The sequence below is a fragment of the Telmatherina bonti genome, assembly GCF_933228915.1.
Source record: "Telmatherina bonti genome assembly, chromosome: 5".
Classification (NCBI taxonomy): Eukaryota; Metazoa; Chordata; class Actinopteri; order Atheriniformes; family Telmatherinidae; genus Telmatherina; species Telmatherina bonti.
The window spans coordinates 18,314,407-18,337,559 of NC_136623.1; the positions used below are offsets into that span (position 1 = coordinate 18,314,407).

The 23,153-nt window shown below is 39.7% G+C and overlaps 1 protein-coding gene and 1 pseudogene across 2 annotated transcripts; one reads left to right on the plus strand and one right to left on the minus strand.

Moving 5' to 3' along the window:
• Window positions 1–233: 233 nt before the first annotated feature.
• LOC306756329 lies at window positions 234–16,787 on the minus strand (annotated as a pseudogene). The gene is made up of 2 exons: window positions 16,678–16,787; window positions 234–452 (listed from the first exon to the last, which is right to left on the minus strand). The product of its transcript is annotated as an uncharacterized misc_RNA (transcript).
• Window positions 16,788–18,209: 1,422 nt separating this feature from the next.
• On the plus strand, window positions 18,210–20,667 carry LOC306756330 (perlucin-like protein; the record flags this gene model as incomplete). Its single annotated transcript, XM_079241056.1, has 5 exons — window positions 18,210–18,225; window positions 18,306–18,488; window positions 18,603–18,754; window positions 18,834–18,955; window positions 20,505–20,667. 5 exons carry the CDS (start codon window positions 18,210–18,212, stop codon window positions 20,665–20,667), a joined length of 636 nt encoding a protein of 211 aa, XP_079097182.1.
• Between the last annotated feature and the right edge of the window lie 2,486 nt (window positions 20,668–23,153).

Genomic DNA, 23,153 nt, shown 5'->3' on the forward strand with positions numbered 1-23,153 from the left:
TTTGGGCAGTCATTGAAGGATTACAGTTTATATATATATATATACATATATATATATATATAAATATATATACACATATATATCTTAGCTAATTTTTCTGTATTTCCATTTTTGATATCATATGGGAAGAATGTCCTTGCTTAATTTTAGGTTAGTTTCTGATTTGCAGATTAGGGCCATTTTAACTTAATTTATTGAGTTGCCAAAAGATGTTCACAACTGCATTGTTATTTCTAATCTCTTCTTCTCTCAGACCTCTGTACAGCTTCCAAAGTTTCAGGCGTGAAGATTTGGTTGAATTGAATGGTTTCCATTTGGCAGACTTGCTTATAAATGTGATTACCAGGAACATTTAACCATGTCTTTGATGACTGCCCAAGATGGCAGAATCTTCTTCGTGTTCCCCTCCTGACTGGTGATTGTATGGCTCAAAGCTCCACTGATCACAGTATCTGTGACAGAGGCAATAGACAGGGCAATATAATAAAATAAGTCACAATGACTGTGTACAACTCTGAAAAACCAAAGAAAAAAAAATGTTCACACAACTGATAATGAAATGATATCTGATATTTCATAGTTCAAGAAAAGACAACGAAGTACACTTATTTAAATTTTCTAAATGTTATTGCAACATTTTCTTCTTCACTTTGATCTTTTTTGTTGGAGAGTCTAATAGTTATTATACAAGTTAGTAACTAAAGCAAGATGGCCATTTGAAAATATATTTGAAAAAAAAAGAAAGAACCAAGGACTTTATGAATAAGATTACTTGTTTCAGTTTTGCATTGTCCACCTATTTCCAGGCCCTTTATTCTAATTATCACACCAATCCAGAAGTGATGATTAAATCCACTGATTCTCCAAACATCTTTTATCAGAGCAATTTAGAAATAAAACACACACACACATGCACGCACATCTTGTTATTGTACTATTATCCCGGTAAGGTATCTTAGTTGCTATAGTTACAGCTGGTGCAGTAAATCAACCCCATATCTGCAGCACTTTAACTTTCCAAGTGTGTGTGTATGTATTTTATATTTAAGAACACTTTGATAGTATATTTGGAAAGCTCTAGCCAAGAGAAAATAAAACCTTTCTTTGCAACATTAAAATAATCAAACATAATCTTCTACTCAGACCCGGCTTTCCATGAAAGATGGGTCAGTATTTTCCTCAGTCACAGAGAGTATTTGGGTGACATAACATTTCTATCCCCCAAAGTCTAGTTCGAACCACAAAAAGACTGGGAAAACATGTTCCAAGTAATGCCCTGTTTTCATCATGTAAAACTGGGTTCAGTCAAATATGATATAATGAATATTTCTATCTGTAATTATAGATATTTCATGGGAAATGTGGAAAAAAGAGCACAGGAGCGGTGTTTTATACATGTGGCTTGTTAGGATGCTGTAACTGTGTGTTAAAATTTTACTGCACCTTGGCCAGGATTCGCTTGGAAAAGAGACTTTTGATCTAAACAGGATTTTTCTGGTTAAAGAAAGGTTAAATAAAAAATATAAAAAGGAGCTGTTGCTCCTTGCGACAGTGAGTGAGAATGAGTAAAAAGTCAGTGAAGAGAAGAGTAACTGTATGGCTGTGAAGTGAAAAAATAAATCTTGCAAAAGGATTTTCAGTTGTAGAAAGAACAAAGTCAACATCTGGTTTGAGCCCATGAAGAGCAACTTGACAAGAATTCATCTTCTCCGTGTGTATGTTGATCCGTCTTAAAAAAAAATGTTCTTGGTACATTTCAGTGATGTTAACAAGTTCGATCTTTAGAAAAGGCTTTCTTTTTTCTTTTTCATACACTGTGTGCACCCTATCTAGATTACCACAAGCCTAGTTTGGTTTAAGTAAATAAGCCAATATGACTTAAATAGAGGCAAGTCACTGCAGGTGAAAGGGGGTAAACAGCTGTTTTTATTATGGAAAACACACACATCCAACAGATGCTATTCTATTATACAGAAATAATAATAGTGGTTAAATAAGCTCTGTGACAATAAAACAGCTTATGCAATAGCAGAATCAAAATACTGCTATCTGTCATCAATAGAAAAAGCCCTGTACATTGGGGTCAATACATACCACATGTCATGACATATCAGAAACACACTCAGTTTCAAAGATAAGAAAGTAAAATCCAAAAATCTGGTATATTTGCAATGCAGGAGACAACAGCATAAAGACAGTGAGAAAACATTCACAGATAAGAGTTCAGAGCTTTGGTAAAAGCAGACAGCTATCGAAAAGGGAATCATTTCCTGGTGTGCCACAGTTTCATTCACTTTATGTCTCAACAATTAGATTCCTAAATGATGATGTCTTGGCTATAGTGCAATGTTTTTTTGCATGTTTAAATCTAATTTGTTCTCTTGGAGAGATAAAAATTCCAAAGATCCCCAATATTTTTCCCGTTCTGGATCATAGTATCAAGATTTTAGTTGGGAATTTATCACCACAGCCTTAAAGCAAGAAGGTTACATATCTATGGGGCGATTTGAACAGTATTCTTCCTATGTGGCGTTTGCTTGGACATGCTGGGACAATCGCTCACTCTAAATCCTCCCTATGTTTATCTGTCTCTCTGTGATGGACTGAAAACCTGTCCAGGGTATGCATGTTTCCCTTTCAGTCTGACAATGCAAAATGGCTTATTTGTTGTTTGTAATTAATTAATAATGAATGCATTAAAGTCCCACCCTCAATATATACAACCCCAATCCAAATATATTTCAGACGTGTAAAATACCATTATTCAATTGAATACACTTACAGATAAATCTCACTTTATTTCTTTTGCAAACACTTACTCTCTTGTGAGTTTAATGTCTGCAGCATGTTCTAAAAAACTCAGGATAGGGACAAAAACACTCAAAAAACACATATGGAACATTCCATATATGAACAAGCTATTTGGAAACAGACGAGAGTGTAGAGTCATGACTTGGTACAAAAGGAGCAGAATCCCAGAAAGGCTCAGTTCAGTACAGTGGTGGCTAATTTGGAGGATTCCCAGTGGGCCAAAAAAAGTTGACAGCCTAAGCAACAACGGACTCAGAATCAATATTAATATATCCCTCCCCATACCAACAGTATAACTGAACCATTGGATAGATAAGAACTGGTACCTCTTTTGCCTGCCATACATGTGCGCCAGTGGTTTCCTCACTGCTGGGCGATCAGTCTGGCATGCAGTGATATTGGAGATATTTCAGCTCCACAAACAGAAAGATGCAGTTTGAAGTGTGCCACAAACCTCCATAAAGTCTGAGGATTAATCTTAACACGGAAGCAGTGTTGTAGTCCTGGACTCAGATCTGAACTTCAGCAGTTACATTAAGTCAGCCTTTTATCCCAAAACACATTGAGGTTTAAAGGAATGATGTCTCAGCAGCATTAAAAAAAAACAAAAAAAAAAAAACAACTTATCCATGCATTTATCTGTAGTAGACTGGACTACAGTAATGCTGTCTTTACATGTTTCCCAAAAATACACGGTTCTTAGATCTTTTGCTTTTGTCTGGCAAAGAACTAACTTGAAATTCTGCTGTTGGTTTACGAAGCACTGAATGGTTTTAAGACCAAAATACATTCAGGATCCTCTGATTCGTTATGAACCCACAAGATCCCTCCAATTGGAACTAACTATTTTATTTGAGCTTTTTGTTTTTATTTCATGTCTTCAATTTCTTTTTATAATTTGTTTTTAATTTATCAGCACCCTCCTGTAATAAAGTATAATAGTGATTGTTTTATATAAAGCACATTGAATAGTCTTTTACCGTAAAATGTGCTATTACTATACTTGCCTTGTTTTATGAACCAATGTATGAGTAAATACTCTGACAGTTTAAGAACAAATTTTCTCAATGTACAATTGCAAGAAATTTAGGGATTTTGTTATAAACTGTCCATAATTTCCTCAAAAGATTTATAAAATCTGGAGAAATTGCTGCATCTAAGAGGCAAGGCCGAAAAACAACATGTAATGCTTGTGACCTTCAGCCCCTCAGGCAGCACTGCATTAAAAACCAACATCATTGTGTAAATGATATTACTACATGGGCTGAGGAACACTTCAGAAAACAGTTAACAGTTTGTCGCTTCATCTACAAGTGCAATTTTAAACTCCACCATGCAAAGCAAAAACTGTATATCAACAACAGCTAGAAATGCTGCAGGCTTCTCTGGGCTGAAGCCTATCTGGGATGGACTGATGCTAAGTAGAAAAGTGTGCTGTGGTCTGACGAGTCCACATTTCAAAGTATTTTTGGGAAATTGTGGACATTGTGTCCTCCAGGTAAAAAACTATCAGAATGGTCATCAGCACTAAATTTAGAAACCAGCATCTGTGATGGTATGGGAGTGTGCCCATGCCATGGGTATCTTGCACATCTCTGAAGGCACCAATAATGCTGAAAAGTACATACAGGTTTTGGAGACAGACTGCTTTTTGAGTTGGTCCCTGCTTATTTCAGCAAGTCTATGAAGCCACGATCTGCAAGTTTTACTATGTTGTAGTGCAGGTACTAGACTGTCCTGTCTACGGTCCTGTCTCCAACTGAAAATGTGTGGCAGATTATGGAGCACAAAATAAGACAATAGATAAAATAAATAAATAAATGAATAAATGAATGAATAATCAGTTTGAAGATTAAATGTCTTTGTTGTGCATTGAATTGAATACAGGTTAAAAAAGACTTGCTGATCACTGAAATTTTTTTTTATTTATGTTTCACACAACATCCCAACTTCATTGAAATTGGATTGTAGATAGAAAAAATAAATAGTTTCATCCTCTTTTTATTTGCTACTAAACCTCTCCTCAGACTTACGATGCTCCTCTGTGCAGACACTAAATCTCAGTGAAGTTTTATTGCTGCTCTGGCAGAAATAATGGTGTTTATGTGAATTCCCTTGCGGGTGAAAGAAATGATTATTTGAAAGAGAGTTTAATTGACACATTCTTTTCTACATTTGTTTCCCATGTTGATGCTGTAATTTTAATACTTTTCCTGTTAAAAAATCTGTTAAGCTTTTTAAAAGACTAGTAGATGTGATATTTGGCTATCATTAATTACTGAAAACAATGTGCTGGAATGGGTTATAAAGTTGATGTATAGTGAGTCCATGGTGACCCTCCTGAACTTTTTATTTTATTGCATTAAAGCTAGGAAATAAATTAAAGTTTTTGGGTTCAATGTAATGAATGCATCAATGAATTGATGAAAGGGAAACGTTACAAAAACATTCTCAAAGATGTTGTGTGGACTTTGTTTTGTTTATCTACCACTTTTTGCATTAATACACCCAATTTTATTCAATTATCTTTAAAATGCAGCTTAATTAGTTCAATCAAGTCTAGTTGTCTGCAGTTTAGGTGTCACCGTCATGGTCTGAGTGTTTTGTTGTGTTTTAATTTATTCATATCATGTTATCCCATATGAGTTCTCTAATATATGTTCTCCAATATGCCGGGGGTTTCAAACCAGCAGGGGACTCTCAGACCCTCCCCCAAACCATTTTGTCAAAATTATCATCATCATCTCAGGTTTTGCCCTCTAACCCTCAGTGATGTTGGCCAGAACATTCGTTTGTGTTCTTGTCCTGAAAATCAGATGATTCTTCCCTCAACATACATTGCAGTCAAGGTAAACACCTGACAGCAGTTTTAACAAACACAAGATAACTTAAAATGACCATGCAGATTTCATGCTTGACTTGCGGGGATAGTTGTTGATGACTGTTGCTGCACAGGCATGGTAAGAACATTTTCATAGTTCTTACAGCCAGCACAGACTATTTCCTTTCTGTTTTTTGTTTGCACCACAGGAACTGCAGTTGATTGTAATTTACAACTCCCCGACCTCATCCTTCATTCTATACGTCCTCATCTCTGCTGCAGCTGAGCCTCCTCTGATTTTTATCAGTTTCCAATCTTCCTGTATCCCTTTTCATCTTTATGATGAGTCACCATCTTTTTTTCTTTTACAAATTTTCTGCTAATCATTTTCTGTGTTGCAGAAATACGGTATCTCATTGGTTCAATGTCTAGGAATCACTATGGCAACTTTAACTTTTAAGACTATAGAGTGGCGTACTCTGCAACAGTACATATTATATAAAATAGTTACATCACTTTGTCTTCATCATGAATCTAAGCATATATATTATAGATCCAAGTTACCCTAGAAAATCTTTTTATTTACTTCTATTGATGTAAAACATCATTATTAGATATGAAAATTGTACTCCAAAGCTTTCGTGTGTGTGAATTGTGTGTGTGTGGTGGTTGTGGTGATAGATAAAGCACATAGAGCCCTAGTGATGTTTGCTTTAAATGATAAAGTGTCCTTACAAGCACATTATCAGGCTGAGCTGCCAGAGTCTGTTGGCCCTGCAGGAGAAATATTTCACAATTATGGACTTTTGTGCTTTTTCTACTACATGACCCTCACTGGACTGGAGAAGGTGCTTTATCTTTTTTATTGCCAATTATAGGTGTCCAAAAGCACACTGAGCTGAAATAAAGAGAGAATAATCAGCGTGGAATTGTGTGAGACTCGCAGGCAGAGAGACAGGCAGGGAGATTTATAGCAGCGAGCAGGCATGTCAGATGTTTAGACTTTTACCCGCCAGGGATGCATCGGATCAGTGCCAAATTCAGAATGTAGCATGATAGCTGCCCAAAGAAAAAAAAAACCCAAGTAGTTTAACAGCAGATGGTTAGGCCCCCGCTGAGGCCTGATCTCCACATCAGGGAGTCAGTCTGTAGTTACATGAGTAATTAAAAGGCAGAATAAACCTACCTGTCATGAAATTACACCTGCAAAGTGTGCACATGGTAATAGTTTATTGGTTTAAAGGTAGAAGATGCTCACGTTTAATATTTGAAGGATTAATCTTGTTTCTCTCTACAGCATTTACCTGATAAATTAGAAAAAAGAACGATTTCTTTGAAAGCATATTTGTTATCCTTGCAGAGGCTGAAGCTTTTCCACAAAGCTGAAAGTACAAGACAGCTAGATGTCAGAAAATGCAGGAGATTGTGCTTATAGAGTGCAGTGAGAATGATGTTGGCACAGACAAAGGCCAAAAAGCCAATATGTATCAGGGGGGTAGTCTGACTCTTCAAACACTCAATGCGGTGCTTCAGTCCCTGGGAGCCTGATTAGAAACAAAACAGACAACATCATGGTTGCTGTCTATTATCCTCTCACTTAGAGTGCAGTGCAGAACCGTTTGACCACAGTTTAACTTCACAACATTTACTTTTCCCTGAAGATAACATGCAGAGGAAGTTAAGTCAAGTGAATATTCTGTTTATCTGTATTCAGTTCCACATTACCATATACAATAATAATAATAATAATAATAATAATAATAATAACAACATAGGATCAGCCTAGGCAAGCTGTTGATTGAGTTGTTGACCTTCAACCAAACTAGTTTCAGGAATGGGATGCCATCACACAGCAAAATGTGACCATGCTGGTGGCCAGCTTGAGGAGGAGGTGACTTGTAGCTGTGTATGAATCTTCTACATGCTAACGAGATCCCTGACAGTGAACAGCTATTACCAACTCTGGACCTCTCGGGCCATTGTCTGCAGGTTTTAGATGTTTGGATAATGGCTACTTTTATTTCACCTACATAAGGCAGAACATGACAAATCTTTGGAAAAGCATTTAAATTGTAAAAACAGGTGTGCTGTAGCAGGACCAAATCTAAAACCTGCACAACAAGCCATAAAGTGCATCTTTCAATCCATTCAGCAAGTCTGTAATATTAACATATGCAATAGATTTTATTAAATTGAATTCATACAGACATTGCATAAAATATATCAAATTAGTGAGATAACGTGAAGGAGTCAATCTTAATTTTTTTTAGTCAAACAACCTTTTGAAATACCTGCCATCTACTCAGATGTGCAGAGAATGTTTTAAAGATAATAAAGCTAACTATGAGTAACCTCAGCAGAATGGTTGGGGATGAACACTGGAGAAGGAAATAAAGGACTAATGATCCAACGCATATCACATAATTAATCAAACATTGCTTTTGGGAGCATTAGTTAGTTGGATTACAGAAAAACACCAAACTGATAAGCCGTAACAGACATAAAGCACTGGCATAAGAATATCTAATTAAAGCTGCTGTGGATAGAGACCATTCTCTGTAAAACTACACAGAGTAGGATCCTGACCCTGGTGATGTGACTGCTGACAGAAGCAGCAGAATAAATTCTGTACTGTCGACTCAGATTCAGCTGAAAATTGCAAATTTGACAGGTCAGCACTTCAGGATAGATAATGACTCGACACAGACCACATGAGTGACTCAAGAGAGTCTTAAAGTAGAAAAAAGTGGTTGTTATTTCAGTCACCTGAACTCATCAGAAAAATCTGCTTTACATTCACTGAAGACAAAACTACCAGCACAGGTAAAGGCCTGGCTGAACATCTCACACAACGAAATACAGGGCACCCCAAGCATCCATCCATCCATCTATCCATCTATCCATCTATCCATCCATCCATCCATCCATCCATCCATCCATCCATCCATCCATCCATCCATCCATCCTCCACTGCTTATCCGGGGTCAGGTTGTGGGGGCAGCAGCCTAAGCAGGGAAGCCCAGACTTGCCTTTCCCCAGCCACATCTGCCAACTCTGCAGAGGGGATCCCAAGGTGTTCCCAGGCCTTCTGAGAGATATAATCCCTCCAGCATGTCCTTGGTCTTCCCCGGACATGCTGAGGCCAGTTGAGGTGGCTTGAGTATCCTGACCAGATGCTCAAGCCACCTCAACTGTCTCCTCTCAATGCAGAGGAGCAGTGGCTCTACTCTGAGCCCCTCCTTGATGACCGAGCTTCTCGCCCTATCTCTACAGGAAAGCCCAGCCACCCTGGGGAGGAAACTCATTTCAGCCGCCTGTATACGAGATCTCGTTCTTTCAGCCACGACCCACAGCTCATGACCATAGGTGAGGGTAGGAACGTAGATCGACTTGTAAATCGAAAGCTTCGCCTTCTGGCTCAGCTCCTTCTTCACCACGACAGACTGGCGGAGAGTCCGCATTACTGCAGACGCCGCACTGATCCGTCTGTCGATCTCACGCTCCATCCTTCCCTCAGTCATGAACAAGACCCCAAGAAATTTAAAATCCTCCACTTGAGGCAGGACCTCACTCCCGACCCGGAGAGGGCAATCCACCCTATTCCGGCTGATGACCATGGTCTCAGATTTGGAGGTGCTGATTCTCATCCAGCCACTTCACACTCGGCTGCGAATCGCTCAAGCAAGAGCTGGAGATCATGGCCAGATGACGCCAACAGGACCATATCATCTGCAAAAGCAGAGACCCAATCCTGAGGTCACCAAGCCAGATCCCATCAACACCTCAGCTGCACTTAGAAATTCTGTCCATAAAAGTTATGAACAGAATCGGTGATAAAGGGCAAACTTGGAGTCCAACCCTCACTGGAAACAATTCTCTTTTTTTATTACTGCCAGCAATGTGGACCAAGCTCTGACACCTGTCGTACAGGGACTAGACAGCTCGTACAAGGGGGTCTGGTACCCCATACTCCAGGAGTACCCCCACAGGAGCCCCCAGGGGACACGGTTGAATGCCTTCTCCAGGTCCACAAAGCAAATGTAGACTGGTTGGGCAAATTCCCATGCCCCCTCCAGGACCCCAAAGAAGGTATAAAGCTGGTCCACTGTTCTGTGACCAGGACGAAAACAGCATTGCTCCTCCTCAATCCGAGGTTTGACTACCCAATGGACCCTCCTCTCCAGAACCCCTGAATAGACCTTACCAGGGAGGCTGAGGAGTGTGATCCCCCAGTAGTTACAACTCACCCTCCGGTACCCCTTCTTGAAAAGGGGGACCACCAGCCCAGTCTGCCCGTCCAGAGGCACTGTTGTCTATTCCGTTTGCACAACAGCATGTGAAACTGATTGTCAATCACTGTTGCATTCTCAGTGGACAGTTTGATTCCACAGAAGTGTGGTTGACTTGGAGTTAAATTGTGTTGTTTAAGTGTTCCCTTTATTTTTTTGAGCAGTGTATATATTCCAGCTGTTAAAGCCACAGCCTGGCCAGGTCACCAGTCCATCACAGACTAACAACAACCACTCATAGTAAAATGGTAATTGGACTTGTACTTATACAGCACTTTTCCAGTCATGCCGACAAAGTGCTTTACACAACATGTCATGTTCACCCATTCACACACGCACTCATACCACACGCTCATACACACTCATACCCCAATCTGTGTACATGTATTTGTACTATGAGAGGAAGCCAGAGGAAACCCATGCTTGCTCAGGGAGAACAAGCAGACAGAAAAGTCCCAGTTGATGTCTGAACCAACTCGCTGTTAGACGACAGTGCTAAATACCACATCACTACAGCCCTAAAGCTGAACAATTACACCTAAAATAAAGCTTAGTTTCTTTAAATTTGAGAAAAAATGAACAGATTTAACATTGAAAAACTAAAAATAACGACTCACTAATCAAATCTACCTGATTGTACGATTGTACGATTATAGTTCGATTAAATCTTCAAGGATATTCTGCAGCTAAGCAAAAATTTCAGTGATAACATTTTTTTTTCTGCAAACTGACTTGAAGCTGTCAAAAAAACTTGTGCAATAAGTGCAATAATCTCAATGTTGGAGGTAAATATATAAAAAAGGAGCATCTCATAAGTTTGATAACATATGGAGTTTTTCAAGATAAAAGTAGATTTTTTTTTCTCCATTTGACTGAAGACATAAACTGTCTTTCTTTTTGCCCATTTTACAAAACAGCTTTCTATAAAAATACAACTGCATTGTCAGAAAAATGTACTTTATGTAGCTACTATTCTCTAACGCTGCTGTAGTTCCATTTTTGTCAGTGCTTATATCTAACACCATATCCCTGCTGCTGTATCTGTTATTATTGTGGTTCAAAAAAGAAATATTTATCATGTATTTCCTTAAATTTGTTTTTCTTTGCAATTGATGGTTACAAAAATTTAAAATGAGAATTAAAAATAATAAATGAGCCATCTAACAGGTAAAGTTACCAGCATCTCCATTAACTTCTTATTTCATTAATACTCATACCATAATCAGCCTATTGGAAAGTAATTTCTTCTTGGATATTGAATCATTTCTCTAGAAATAAACACATTTTATTGCAAAACATAGCAAAATATGTTTCTAAAGCAGGACATGTTTTTTCCCATCTAAAGTTCTGTGTCAACTATTTGTCATTTGTGGACAGATTTATGTAACAATTTATTAGGGAACAATGCTTTTTTTTTTTCAGGCTTTTACAAACATTTTCAGACTTGTGGAATGGTTAAAATTATATTAAAATGTATACCGTACAAGCATTTAATTATAATCTCCCTCCAACATTCAGATGAGTTTTCCTCTGAAAAATAAATGCAAATTTACACAAATATATATAAATATATGCATATTTGTACATTCACTTGGGTATATACAATTTGGAGCTCAGAAAATATGTGACAAGTTTCAGGGGGATGTACATGATGTTCATAAAGTTTCAACAATTTAATATATTTGTTACAAAATGCAAATAAATAGATAATTTTTTCTAAATGATTACACAAGGAGCAGCAGATATTTAAGTATTTTCTTTTGTCCCATGTTATACACATCTATATCTGTTTTTCTCTGATGTTCTTGGTTGTCCACTTTATCCCACACCACCCCTGTCCTCATAATTTTTTTTGCCATGCCCAAATTTAGGCATGTAATAATAAATTTCTTTCATAATTATTCCTGTAGTTTGGTTAACTGTGTGTATCCAAGTTTGTTTTAATGAATCACAATACACATTGTTATCCAAAATATATAGATTACTATCAAAGCTAGACGATTCCATATGTCTCCCAACTTCTAAATGGGAAGCAGACCTATCCAGTAACTTTGACCAAAATGAATGGTCACAAATCTGTTCAAATACATTTACAATGACTAAAAATTCAAACATGCAACTAATACAATTTAAAATTCTGCATAGAACTCATTATACAGGACACAGGATGTTCAGGATGGGTCTGTCACAATCAAACATCTGTCCACACTGCAATGGCAACACAATTGACAGCTACTACCATGCTTTGTGGTCTTGCCCACCTGTCCAGGAATTCTGGTTTCAGGTATGTAAAGATCTGTCAAATTGCTTCAAATGTAACATCCCTACAAACCCCAAACTGGGCCTACTGGGTCACTTGGGTGAAATTAACAGAATTTAATTCTGCAAACTTAATCCTCACCAGTTTATGTATCGCAAAGAAAACTATCCTTCTAAACTGGAAAAGCAAACAAAGTCTGTGTATCCAGCAGTTCAGAAATCTCTTATTAGATCACATCAGTATCGAGATGACGTCTGCCTCCTCAAGGGATCAGTCAGCTGAACTTCATTCCCTCTGGTCCCCTGTGATCAGGGGGGCGATGGGGCAGGGGTGTATGTATGGGGGAGTGGGTGGGTGGATGTGTGTGGTGGGTTGGTGGATTAGTGTAGATGTGATGGATAGGGGTGGGGGAGATTTGGATGTGACGTGGGGGTCAGGAGGATGGTTTTGAGGGTGGGCTGAATGTGTGGCTGGGTGGACCTGTATGTGTTGGGAAGTGTGTGTGTGTGTGTGTGGCTGTAGGTGTGTGTGCTGAGACAGTGGCGGATGTGTGTGAAAGTGCCGATGTGTGGACAAGGGGGGACTTCATGTCCCCAGGTGGGGGTGTCCTCTGTGAGTGAGGGGGCGGTGGACAATCGTTCTGGGATTCCCCTTCTGCCGCCCCTCCTCTTCTTTGTCCTCATGCCCCCCTTCTGCGTGTGGTGAGTTGGTCCCCTCTTGGGTCGGTGATGACTCTCTGGTTAGAGTCGCTGAAGGCTCTGGTTACGGGGATGGCTGCCCCTGGCTTGTCCTGGTCCTTGGGAGGCCCTGGGAGGGGGGCATGCCTAGTGCTGCTGGCAGCTCGCCTTCTGGAGGAGGGTGAGCTGTCCTCCAGACTTAAATCCCTCGACCCCTCTTCCTCCCCGCTCCCCATCACACACAGGCAGGGTATTGGGAGGTGTGCACGTGGCGCTGGGTGGTGAGAAAGGCCATCAAGGTGGTCTTGATCGCTGCACCCAGCCTTGGCTCACCTCCCAGTTTTAATTACACTTAGACATCAAAACACCAAAACACTGACAACTCACATGATTAGGGGGAAGGGCATGTGGTGTATGGTGGGCGGGGCTGCTTAGGTGGTCCCTCTCCCAACACCGCGTGGCACTTCCCTCAATTTTAATTGCAACTAATACATACTTCACAATCAGTCATAAGCGGGGGGGAGGCAGGGACGATAGGGTCCTCTCATGCCCCTATTCTCGGGGCTTTACTGGGGGGGGGTACGGGTGGGGGAAGAGTGCCATCCATTAAGCCTGAGTCTGGGCTGGCCTGGCTGTAGGAGGGTTGTCGCCGGCCCTGGGGGGGTGCTGGGTCAGCTGCATCTGTGGAGTGGTGGGGGGGACGCTGGGAGTGGTGGGCGGTAATTATGGGGGCCCTGATTGGGGCCATCCTGTCCTCTGCCCCCTCTGGGGCATCTCACATGGGACATGATGGAGGGGTGAGGTGAGGATGTGTGGGAGTAGGTGTATGGGGTTACAGATGGATGGTGCGGTGCCTGTGGGGGGAATAGGGTTGGGGATATAGGTGGGTAGGGGGGTGAGGGGATAGGGATGTGTGCGGATGAGTAAATGTGTGTGTGTGGAGGGGTATGTTGGTGGGTGGGTTGTATGTAATGGGGTGTACCTGTGTTGGAGGAGTGAGGGTGTCTGTGGGGGGGGGCTGTGGGTGGTGGAGGGGTGTTTGATGGGGCATGTGTGGTTGGGTAGAAGTAGAGGGATGCGGTGGCGGGGTGTGAGCGTGTGTGGGGGCGGGGTCGGTTGGGGTTTGTGTGACTTGGTATGGGTGAGTGAGTAGAGGTGGGGTGGGGTTGTGTATGTGATGGGAGATGTGTGTGGATTGCGGAGGGGTGTGTGGATGGGGGCTGAGAGGGGAGTGCGTGTTGGGGGAGGGAGGGTATGCATGTATATGTGTGTATGGTTTGGTGGTGGGGGGGTGGTGTCCTGTACCCGGGGAGCACAGCTGGCGCACTGGGGTGCGACCTGGCTGCCGCTAGGTGGCGGTCTGGGGATCCTGGTCCTCCGTCGGTGTGGGCTGTGCCCTCTGCCTGCGGGGGCTGCTCTCGGGCTCTTGGGGCCCTGGGGCATGCGCTCTGTCTGCCCTGGGTGGCCGGTGCCCGGCAGGATCGGCCCTTGCCGGCAGGAGCGGCCCTTGCCGGCCTGGGCCTGCTGGGACCTGTTCCCCCTGACTGCGGGGGACTCTGGTTGGGGACCTCCTTCGCCACCTCCTGGGCGGATGCATGGCTGGCTCCGGAGTGGGGTGGTTGGGGTCTGTGCCTGGGGGTGACTGTCGGTTACCCGGGTCTCTGGGTTCTCCTGGCCTGCCTCTAGCCCTAGGCGGGCGGGGTCACATTGGCATGATCACTCTTCTCTAAACACGTTCCACTCTGAATGTTCTGCATGAATGTTCTGCATGTGTCAGTCACTGAGTCATCCAGCAAGTTTATTCATTAACAGCAGGTAGCTCTCTTTCTGTCTTTTTGATTTAACTTGCTAGTTTCTAGTCCTCCTGGTTGTCAATGGTTTTGTTCTCCACAGGGACCATGAATCTAGAGTTGGCTTGTGTGGGTGTATATATTTATGTGTGTGGGTGGGTATGTGTGTGTACATATGTATGTATGTATATGTCTGTATGTATGGGTGTGGATATGTGTGTGTGTGTATGTATGTATATATATATATATATATATATGTATATATATGTATGTATGTGTGTGTGTGTGTGTGTGTGTGTGTGTGTGTGTGTGTGTGTGGGTGGGTGGGTGTGTGTGTATGTATATATGTATATATATACTGTATGTGCGAGTGTATATACATATATATGTAGGTGGGTATGTATGTGCATATACGTGTATGCATTGATCTCTTTTTGTTTTTTATGTTCTCTTTTCTGTTCTCTTTCTGTCCCTTTCCTGTCCTTTCCGGTCAGGTCCAGCAGCATAAACTCTGTAATACAAACTATTATCCAAAGCAAATAGAAAAATAAAATAAGAATCAAGAAATACAAGGGGATCATTACATCTATAAAAGTTCCCCTTGGCAAAATAAATTTGCTCAGCAGAACACAGCATCCAGAACATCAGTCTGCTTGCTTAAATGCTGGACAAGACAAAAAAAAGAAAGAAAAAAAAACAAAAAAAACCAAAAAACAATACACATTGTGCATTTCCTTGAGGAGTGGCCATTTTTCAGTTTTATTAAATAAAAACTCTTTCTTGAAAGGGTATCTGAAATACGCCAATGAAATGTTATTTAAAACTTGAACAACTATAAGGAAGAAATTTGATGAATATATATCAACATGTGCCTTTGTAATACCTTTTTTTTAATTGTAAGGAGACTTTAGGGACACCCTGTGTAATATATAAATAGACTCACCGGCCACTATATTAGGTGACTTTGTAAGAACTGAGTTTAGGCTACTTCTGCCTTCCGAACTGCCTTAATTCTTTGTGAACAAGGTGTTTAAAGCATTTCTCTGAGATTTTAGTCCATATTGACGTGACACTGTCACCTGCAGCAAATTTCTTAGCTTTTTTTTTTTTTGTTGTTTTGGGCATATTCTGACTCCATCATCTGATTGTAGCAGCTGATAACACTCTACAGACCTGGCAACATTTTTCTGTTTTTATATTATAAGGATGTGCAAATTATAGCCTAAGTTTCCTGTTCTTAGCCAGGAGGAGGGACCCTGGGTAACATCTTCTGTTGCTGTCTTCCCAACCAGCTTCAAGGCTGAACGTGTTGTGCATTTAGAGATTTGTATTCCCGTAGCCATTTGAGTTGCCTTTCTCCTTCTGTATAACTGCTGACATTTTCTCTTTTTTGGATTATTCTCTGTAAACCCTAAAGACTGCTGTGCATGAAAATCCCAGCTGATCAGCAGTTTCTTTCTCAGACCGGCCCATCTGTCACCAACAAACATGTCAAATTAAGAGATACCCAAATCCCCTTTGTTGCCCATTCTGGTGCTCAGTTTGAACTTCAGCAAGTCATCTTGACCTTGTCTACATGCTTAAATGCACTCACTTGCTGCCATATGATTAGCTTATTTGCTGTTTGTGCCACCATGCAATCAACAGATATAAGGATGAAAAAGAATGTTTTTTTCATATAAACTTTGATAACACGGACAAATCGACTAGAAAGAATAATTTAGTGAGTTAGGATGTCTTTTGTTTTGTTTTTTATATAAATAAAAAAGATAAAGATGAAAAGATTAAATGTACTTTATTGTTCTGCAGGGAAAGTTGGATAAAAGAGCTACTGCAGCAGAATTCTCATAATGACAAGATGAATACACGCAAAAGCAAAAGACATAAAGATAAAATCATCAAAAAGCCCACTGATGATTAAAACAAAATAAATATCTTGGAATAAATAAACTCTAGCTCTATTTAAATTTGCAGATTATCTTTTAAAATCTCCTGACTGATGGCAGTACATCAAACTCTGCATCAATACTGTTTTTGTCTCTTGCATACACGAGTGTTGCTGTGTTGTAGGATGAGTCTGTTCCCTCCAGACTCCTCTGTGAACTCCTGCAGGCTGGTGTAGTTGTCTCTCTCCTCCATGTCTGTTGTGTCCTTGTTAACACACCCTCTCTTACCGCACCTCCTCTGCTCCCTACAGGCTTTGGTATCTCCGCTTCCAAGCAGCAATATTTCTCCTTGAAATTAAATTTGTCCCTGCTGGTTGATTTATCGATACAAGCTTCTCTGCCTGTAACACCACTGCAATGTTAAACAAATGTTCTGAGAGAAGTGCTGTGTGGTTAGAGCATGCTGAGTTTCTGAATATATCCTTTCAGATTTCAGTCTCTCCTGAAAACGGGAGGCTCTTTCTTCATTTTGTTGACTCAGTTTGGTGGATTTCTCCATGATTACATGATGCATCTGTGTCAGTTTGTCCTGTCAATAGTTTCCAATAGTTTCCTCATTTTCAAGATGTGTTTTGACTGAAAAACTGACTCTGGATGTGGCAATGTAGTAGATGACTCAGACTGTTTTTTAGAGCAGGTAAACAAAACAGCAAGTATGCTCAAATTACTGACACTGATGTAAAAAGATAAGATAAAACCCAAACTGGGGCAAAGTTGTGATAGTGACAGCAGCTGGGGGGGCTGTATATGTGCTGTGGGGTTTTAGAGAGAAGGGATTTGAAATAAGTATATAGTTCACAGATTGATTAGATGACGATAATTTCTGATGACGTGCATGAATTGTTGTGTCACTGACACAGTTAAACACTGAACAACAAAATTAAAACAAAAATGATGACAATCTGTTGAAAGAAAGTCGACATCTGTGGAGTGTAGTGTAGAGATGAGTCTGTTGCAGCTGTTCTACCTATGAAGAGAATACAAATACCTTTCAAAACACGCATTCAGTCAGTGCTGAGTCAAACCTTTAGGTGTCCTTCTTTGCCAATTTTAGGAGGAGGAAGGGGACAGAGAGGGAACTTTGCTCGTATAATGGTGAATGATGCCAAATTTGTGTCAGGACTCTTATAATCAAATATTTGTTTATCCAATCTACTGGTGGTGGGAGTAGAACCACTGCAGGGGGAGTGTGAATAACCAGGGTTGAAGTATGGAATAAACTAAGATGAATAAATATTATTTATGTAGAGAAAATACCTGAAAGTCTGCTGATTTGACCCCTTTTGAATTAGCTCATTTCCCTGCCATAATTAATGTATGATGAAGAGAAAAGTGAGGTAAGGAGGACATGGACCTTTCAGGAATGGGCAGCGAAAGTTTGATCACCTCTGATCTAATGCAGCATGGTGGGTCATCACTGATTTGCCTTCACAGTATTGCACCATCTAAGTTTACATGTTCTGAAAATCATGAAACGCTCTGATCCATCTGGTACATTTGTGCAATCTGTACTTTCCGTTCCTGTCTCTTTAGTACACAAACCGCTCTATAAAACATCCAGAGAGCACCGAGAGAGCATACGACGTTTGCGATCTGCAGCTAACTGACAAGCACAATGATGAAAAGGAAAGGTAAAATACTTCTCCACAAAGGGTGATGTCTAAGTTGTCTGTTTTCATGTTCACTAATGTTGAATGCTCTTTGTCATTAGTCACCCTGAGCACTGTGCTCTGCGTTCTGCTTGGCCTGTTGGTTCCTCAAATCTCCTGTCAGTCTCAGCTCAGTCCAGAGGAAGAGGTGGCCTTTCTGAAAGTGAGGCTAGCCTTACTGAAGGATAACTACAAGCTTCTGTGCAACCAGTACTCCTCTATGTCTCTCAGTTGCTCAGCCCCAGGTACGATCCTCTTGGCTTTATCACCAGCATCTGGACAATAATTTAGTGATTGTTCATCCATGCTGTTCTGCAAAACATTAATTTGTTTTCATTAATTTGTTATTATCTTCACAGCAATCAGATGCACAGAATGTTCTGATGGATGGCTGCAGGTGGGGGATCAATGCTTCCTCCTCAGCACCGACAGACACAATCAGTCAACCAGTGCTGAAAAATGTAAGGAGGTGGGCGCCCATCTTGCCATCTTAACCACCAAAGAACAGCATGTAAGTGTCGATGATTTTTTTTTATCATGAATTTAATCACCTAGTAGGGTTGATTACTTTTGATACAACTCATTTTTAGGACGCTGTGGAAAAAGAAGGCAGGAGGATTGCAGGGCTTTACATAAACTACTGGATCGGACTGGATGACATTGAAAATGAAGGCGAGTGGAAGTGGGTGGACAACTCAAAACTTAGAGTACCGTAAGTAATAAAACACAAAATATTCTTCTAATGTACATGAAGGTATTTTTTCAGTTAGAGGACAAAAAGTATTCATTTTAATGGTTTGTAGGAGTCAGCAAAGGAAAAGTCAGGCATGCTAAAACAACAACAGAGGATTCGTTTTCAGTTCAAAGACATTTATTTTTTTATGTACAGTGACTTTTCATGAGGATAAGCCAAGGAGGCAAAAACAATAATAAATATTAACACATTTTAAAGCCTTTTTGGTCAAATATGTGTGTGAGATCAAGCATTGCCAGCAGGCCATCAGGGATTGACAGAATTATCATTCAGCTTTTTTACTGACCAGAAATATCCACACATATAACCAATATTGTGCAAATTAATAAAAATAGCCTTTTGGGAGTCATTCTCAGGGAAACTTTTTGGTGCCTGTTTTAAAAAAAAGTTACCCATCGGATATATGATATACTGTTTATGCTCTGAAGAGCAGTATTACTCATCGTGACATGCACTCATAGGAAGACAACTTAAACACAACACATACCTTCAACAAAAAGCACATATGCAGTGCAAAGAAAATCTCTGGATCTGATTCAAGGATTTAATGATGCAACACCTACTTACTCACATACCAAAAGCGTTAGAGGATTGACAGACTTTAGTGAAGGCTTACATGTCACAGATACGTTTCATCTTTTGTGCAGGTCTCACTCTTGATTGTAAGAGTACGTTTAGTATGACACCCACATAAGATTATTTCTGTTCCTGTTTGCAAGGGCATAATTACAATGAACATTTTGTAAAGACTTGCAATCCAGCCAGATATGGTGATTAACAGTTACAAAGAGAAATATGTTCACTGCCCTGTTAACACTGTGTAGGCTGACATTGTTGAGCAGATATTGTTTGAAGCATTGCTAGCATTGGCACTGAGCACAAGTGCAGAGGATGATGGGACAATCATAAGATGCTTGTCAAGGTTTTTTGTGTGTGTGTGTGTGTGTGTGTGTGTGTGTGTGTGTGTGTGTGTGTGTGTGTGTGTGTGTGTGTGTGTGTTGAAGATGAGCAGATGATCAAAACCTTCAGAACAATCTGATTATTAAATTTGGTGTTTCCCCTCCAAACCTCATGGTGGTGCTTTGGAGTCATGCTGTGGAGATGTCAGCCTTCATCGGGTTGTTCTTGAGCTGTTTCTGTCTAAGCAATTATGGACTGATTAACTGATGTTACACTATTTGCCACCTTATTGGAAAATGTGTGTTTCTTTAGGGGTGTAACAATGTGCACCAGCTGATACTGAATAAAATGGCTCCTCAAATGTGCCACTGATCATGTGCATAGATTGTCTCTAATGATCATACATGTGTCTGATAGACACAAGATGCTTGTGTTTATATTAGCTTTTACACCTGCATACTTTATTGGTTAGATGGATTTATTTTACTGGTATTTAATGTGTGGTGTACAGTAAATTCAGAGTAAAACCATTACTCAGATACTTGAAGACCCTCTGGTAACTCTCTGATTTCTTTTTCTTTCTTTTTACGTAACTATTGCTGTAAAGATTTTGGAATAAACACAAGTCAGAGCCGGATAACAACACATCTGGGGGTCCACAAGGAGAAGACTGTGCAGTGGTGGACAGCTACACCCGGAGCTGGTACGATGTTCCTTGTGACTTCTTCTACCCGCGAATTTGTCAGAAGCCCGCCAACCCCTTGCCATGAGAACCCACCACACTGCAAGACCACCATTTAGGAATGAAAGAAATATTTCCTTTATTGAAAATTTTTTCTTTTATTATTATTCTTTTTTTTTTTTTTTTACAGTTGAGAATTTGTTTATATCTACATATATACATCCATCTGTCTGCGAAAAATCTGTTTGCATTCTGATCTTATAGAAATAAACAATGATCATGTTTGCACAAATGCTAAATGTGGAATTCTTTAAAGAGACGAGAAAATATAACAAAACATCAAAGCAAAACATATATGAAATATATGAAAGCAGTCATCTCAAATAAGATATTCAACATGATTATGTTACACTTCAAATATGAAACCTAACCAAACATAGAAGAACACGCTGAAATATTAACAGCAGAATTAAATAATTTGTTTGGTCTGTTCGATCAGCTCAGCCCCATATTTAATATGAAAACTGCATTTAAATGTTTAAACTGATTAGATTTAATGAATTTAGTGGCAGCAGTAGTCAATAATTTTGGAATGAGGGCAACAAAAATATAAAAAATTAGATAAAAATAAATAATAAGACAAAGTACATGTAGGAACATCTTTTTAAGTAGATTCATTAACATCAGTTCAGTCTGTGTGACTGGATATGAATGTCTGAATCTGTGACGAACAGAATAACCTGAAAAATACTGCTGGCATTAAACATTAGACATGGCCATGCATTTAACAACAATTGATCTTATGTTGTCTTTGCATTATATTAGACTAAATATGAGGTTGAAACCTTGGTTTCAACCTTGGAAACCTTGCATTTTATTTACACTGATTTTACATTTCAATTTAAAAAAAACAAAACACACGCCCACATTGCCTATACATATATATATATATAAAAATGTATCGCCCACATTGCCTATACATATATATATATATATATATATATTTATATATATATATATATATAAATGTATCGTCAAATAGTAAAATTCATCCAAACTGTATGTCATATAAAGCTGTAAGACTTTTTTCTTTTTTTTTTTTTTTTTTTTTTGCAACATCACATCCTTAACTGTTAGTTTAGCTATTTTATTAATTTGAAAACAATTGAAAACTGTCTAGTCATCTTAGCTTGATGGAAATTCATCTGGTTGCCATGTTCTGTGGTAAATGTCCCTCTGGGAAATGTTAGGTCCTGTAGAATCCTTTGGGCTTGGGGCTTAAAGAGAAAATGTATCTTTAAGTTATGCAAAGAAACAAGAGTAATCACAATTATGAATATTTATATTTACATAAAATAACTCAGATTTCAATGCAGCTGAGTTAAAAATTGTAAATGTGTATTTATTGCTAACACAACAATCCAGGAAGTGGTTTATACGTACTTTTCGCAACGGCAAAGTTGGTGTCTGAACCGTCTTCCGTTCGGCTGATATGAGCCAGAAAGAAAAGTCAGAAAAAAAGAGAAATATAATTATGAATAACATACTAATACTCCCATGTGCTCCAAAAGGCAAGAATAGAAATTGTTTGTACTTTTCTGTGTCTGCAGAGGATGACGGTAAGAACAACAAGGAGGATTGCAATGGCTGCAGCGCTGCAAATAGTCACCAGCATCCACACACTTAGTATTGGTTCTGTAAACAACAGACACACTCATTAAACGATACACAGTTCATAAAGCTTTGTGGCCACAAGGTCATTCCTGCCCTCCTTTCTCTTCCTGTGCTTACCAATTTTCAGCTGTATAGCAGCTGATGTCAAGTGGGTGTTGTTCTGCCACAGCTCACATTTCCACATTCCCTCATCTTCTGTGCGTGCTTCTTTGATTATGAGGGTACTATTTTCATTTGGAAATGAAGAAGATGTTTTGGGAGGATACCACTTGAACTTCAAATTGGGGTTCAGCGACTCTGTGGTGTTGCAGACCAGTTCAAGTCTTTGGCCTTTAGTCACTGTTTTTCCTGGGGAGGCGATGACTGAAGACAAAAGGAAGGAGAACAAAGAGAACAACCTGAAATGTCAGCATTTGTCTCCTGAATCCTTCTGATGATTTGGCTTATAAAACTTTACAATTTTAACAAAATGAGATGTTTGACATTGAAAACATGAATGCAGCGAAGGTTCAATGTTTCACAATAAAAAATAAAAGCTGTGACAAGGAGGAACAGAGTGAATGGTGATGGTGAAAGGATGACATAGTAAATCCTGAATTAAAACCAACTCAATTATTTCATCTCAAACTTCAAAATGTAAAAACTTGCAAGTCCTGCAAAACTAAAAAACATGTTTTGTAATTAAATTAATGTGTTTCATCATTAAGATTCATCTTATTCTTCTGGCTAAGTTCACCATATTACAGTAAGCTGTGTCCCGGCAAGTGTTTTAGGTGATGAATTGGAAACATGATCTGCCAGGAATACTTCTAAATGCATGGAAAAGCATCTTAAAACAGAGCGGACATCAAATATGACAAAGAGTCAACTGTTTATGAGTGACTGGAGGCATTAAACTAA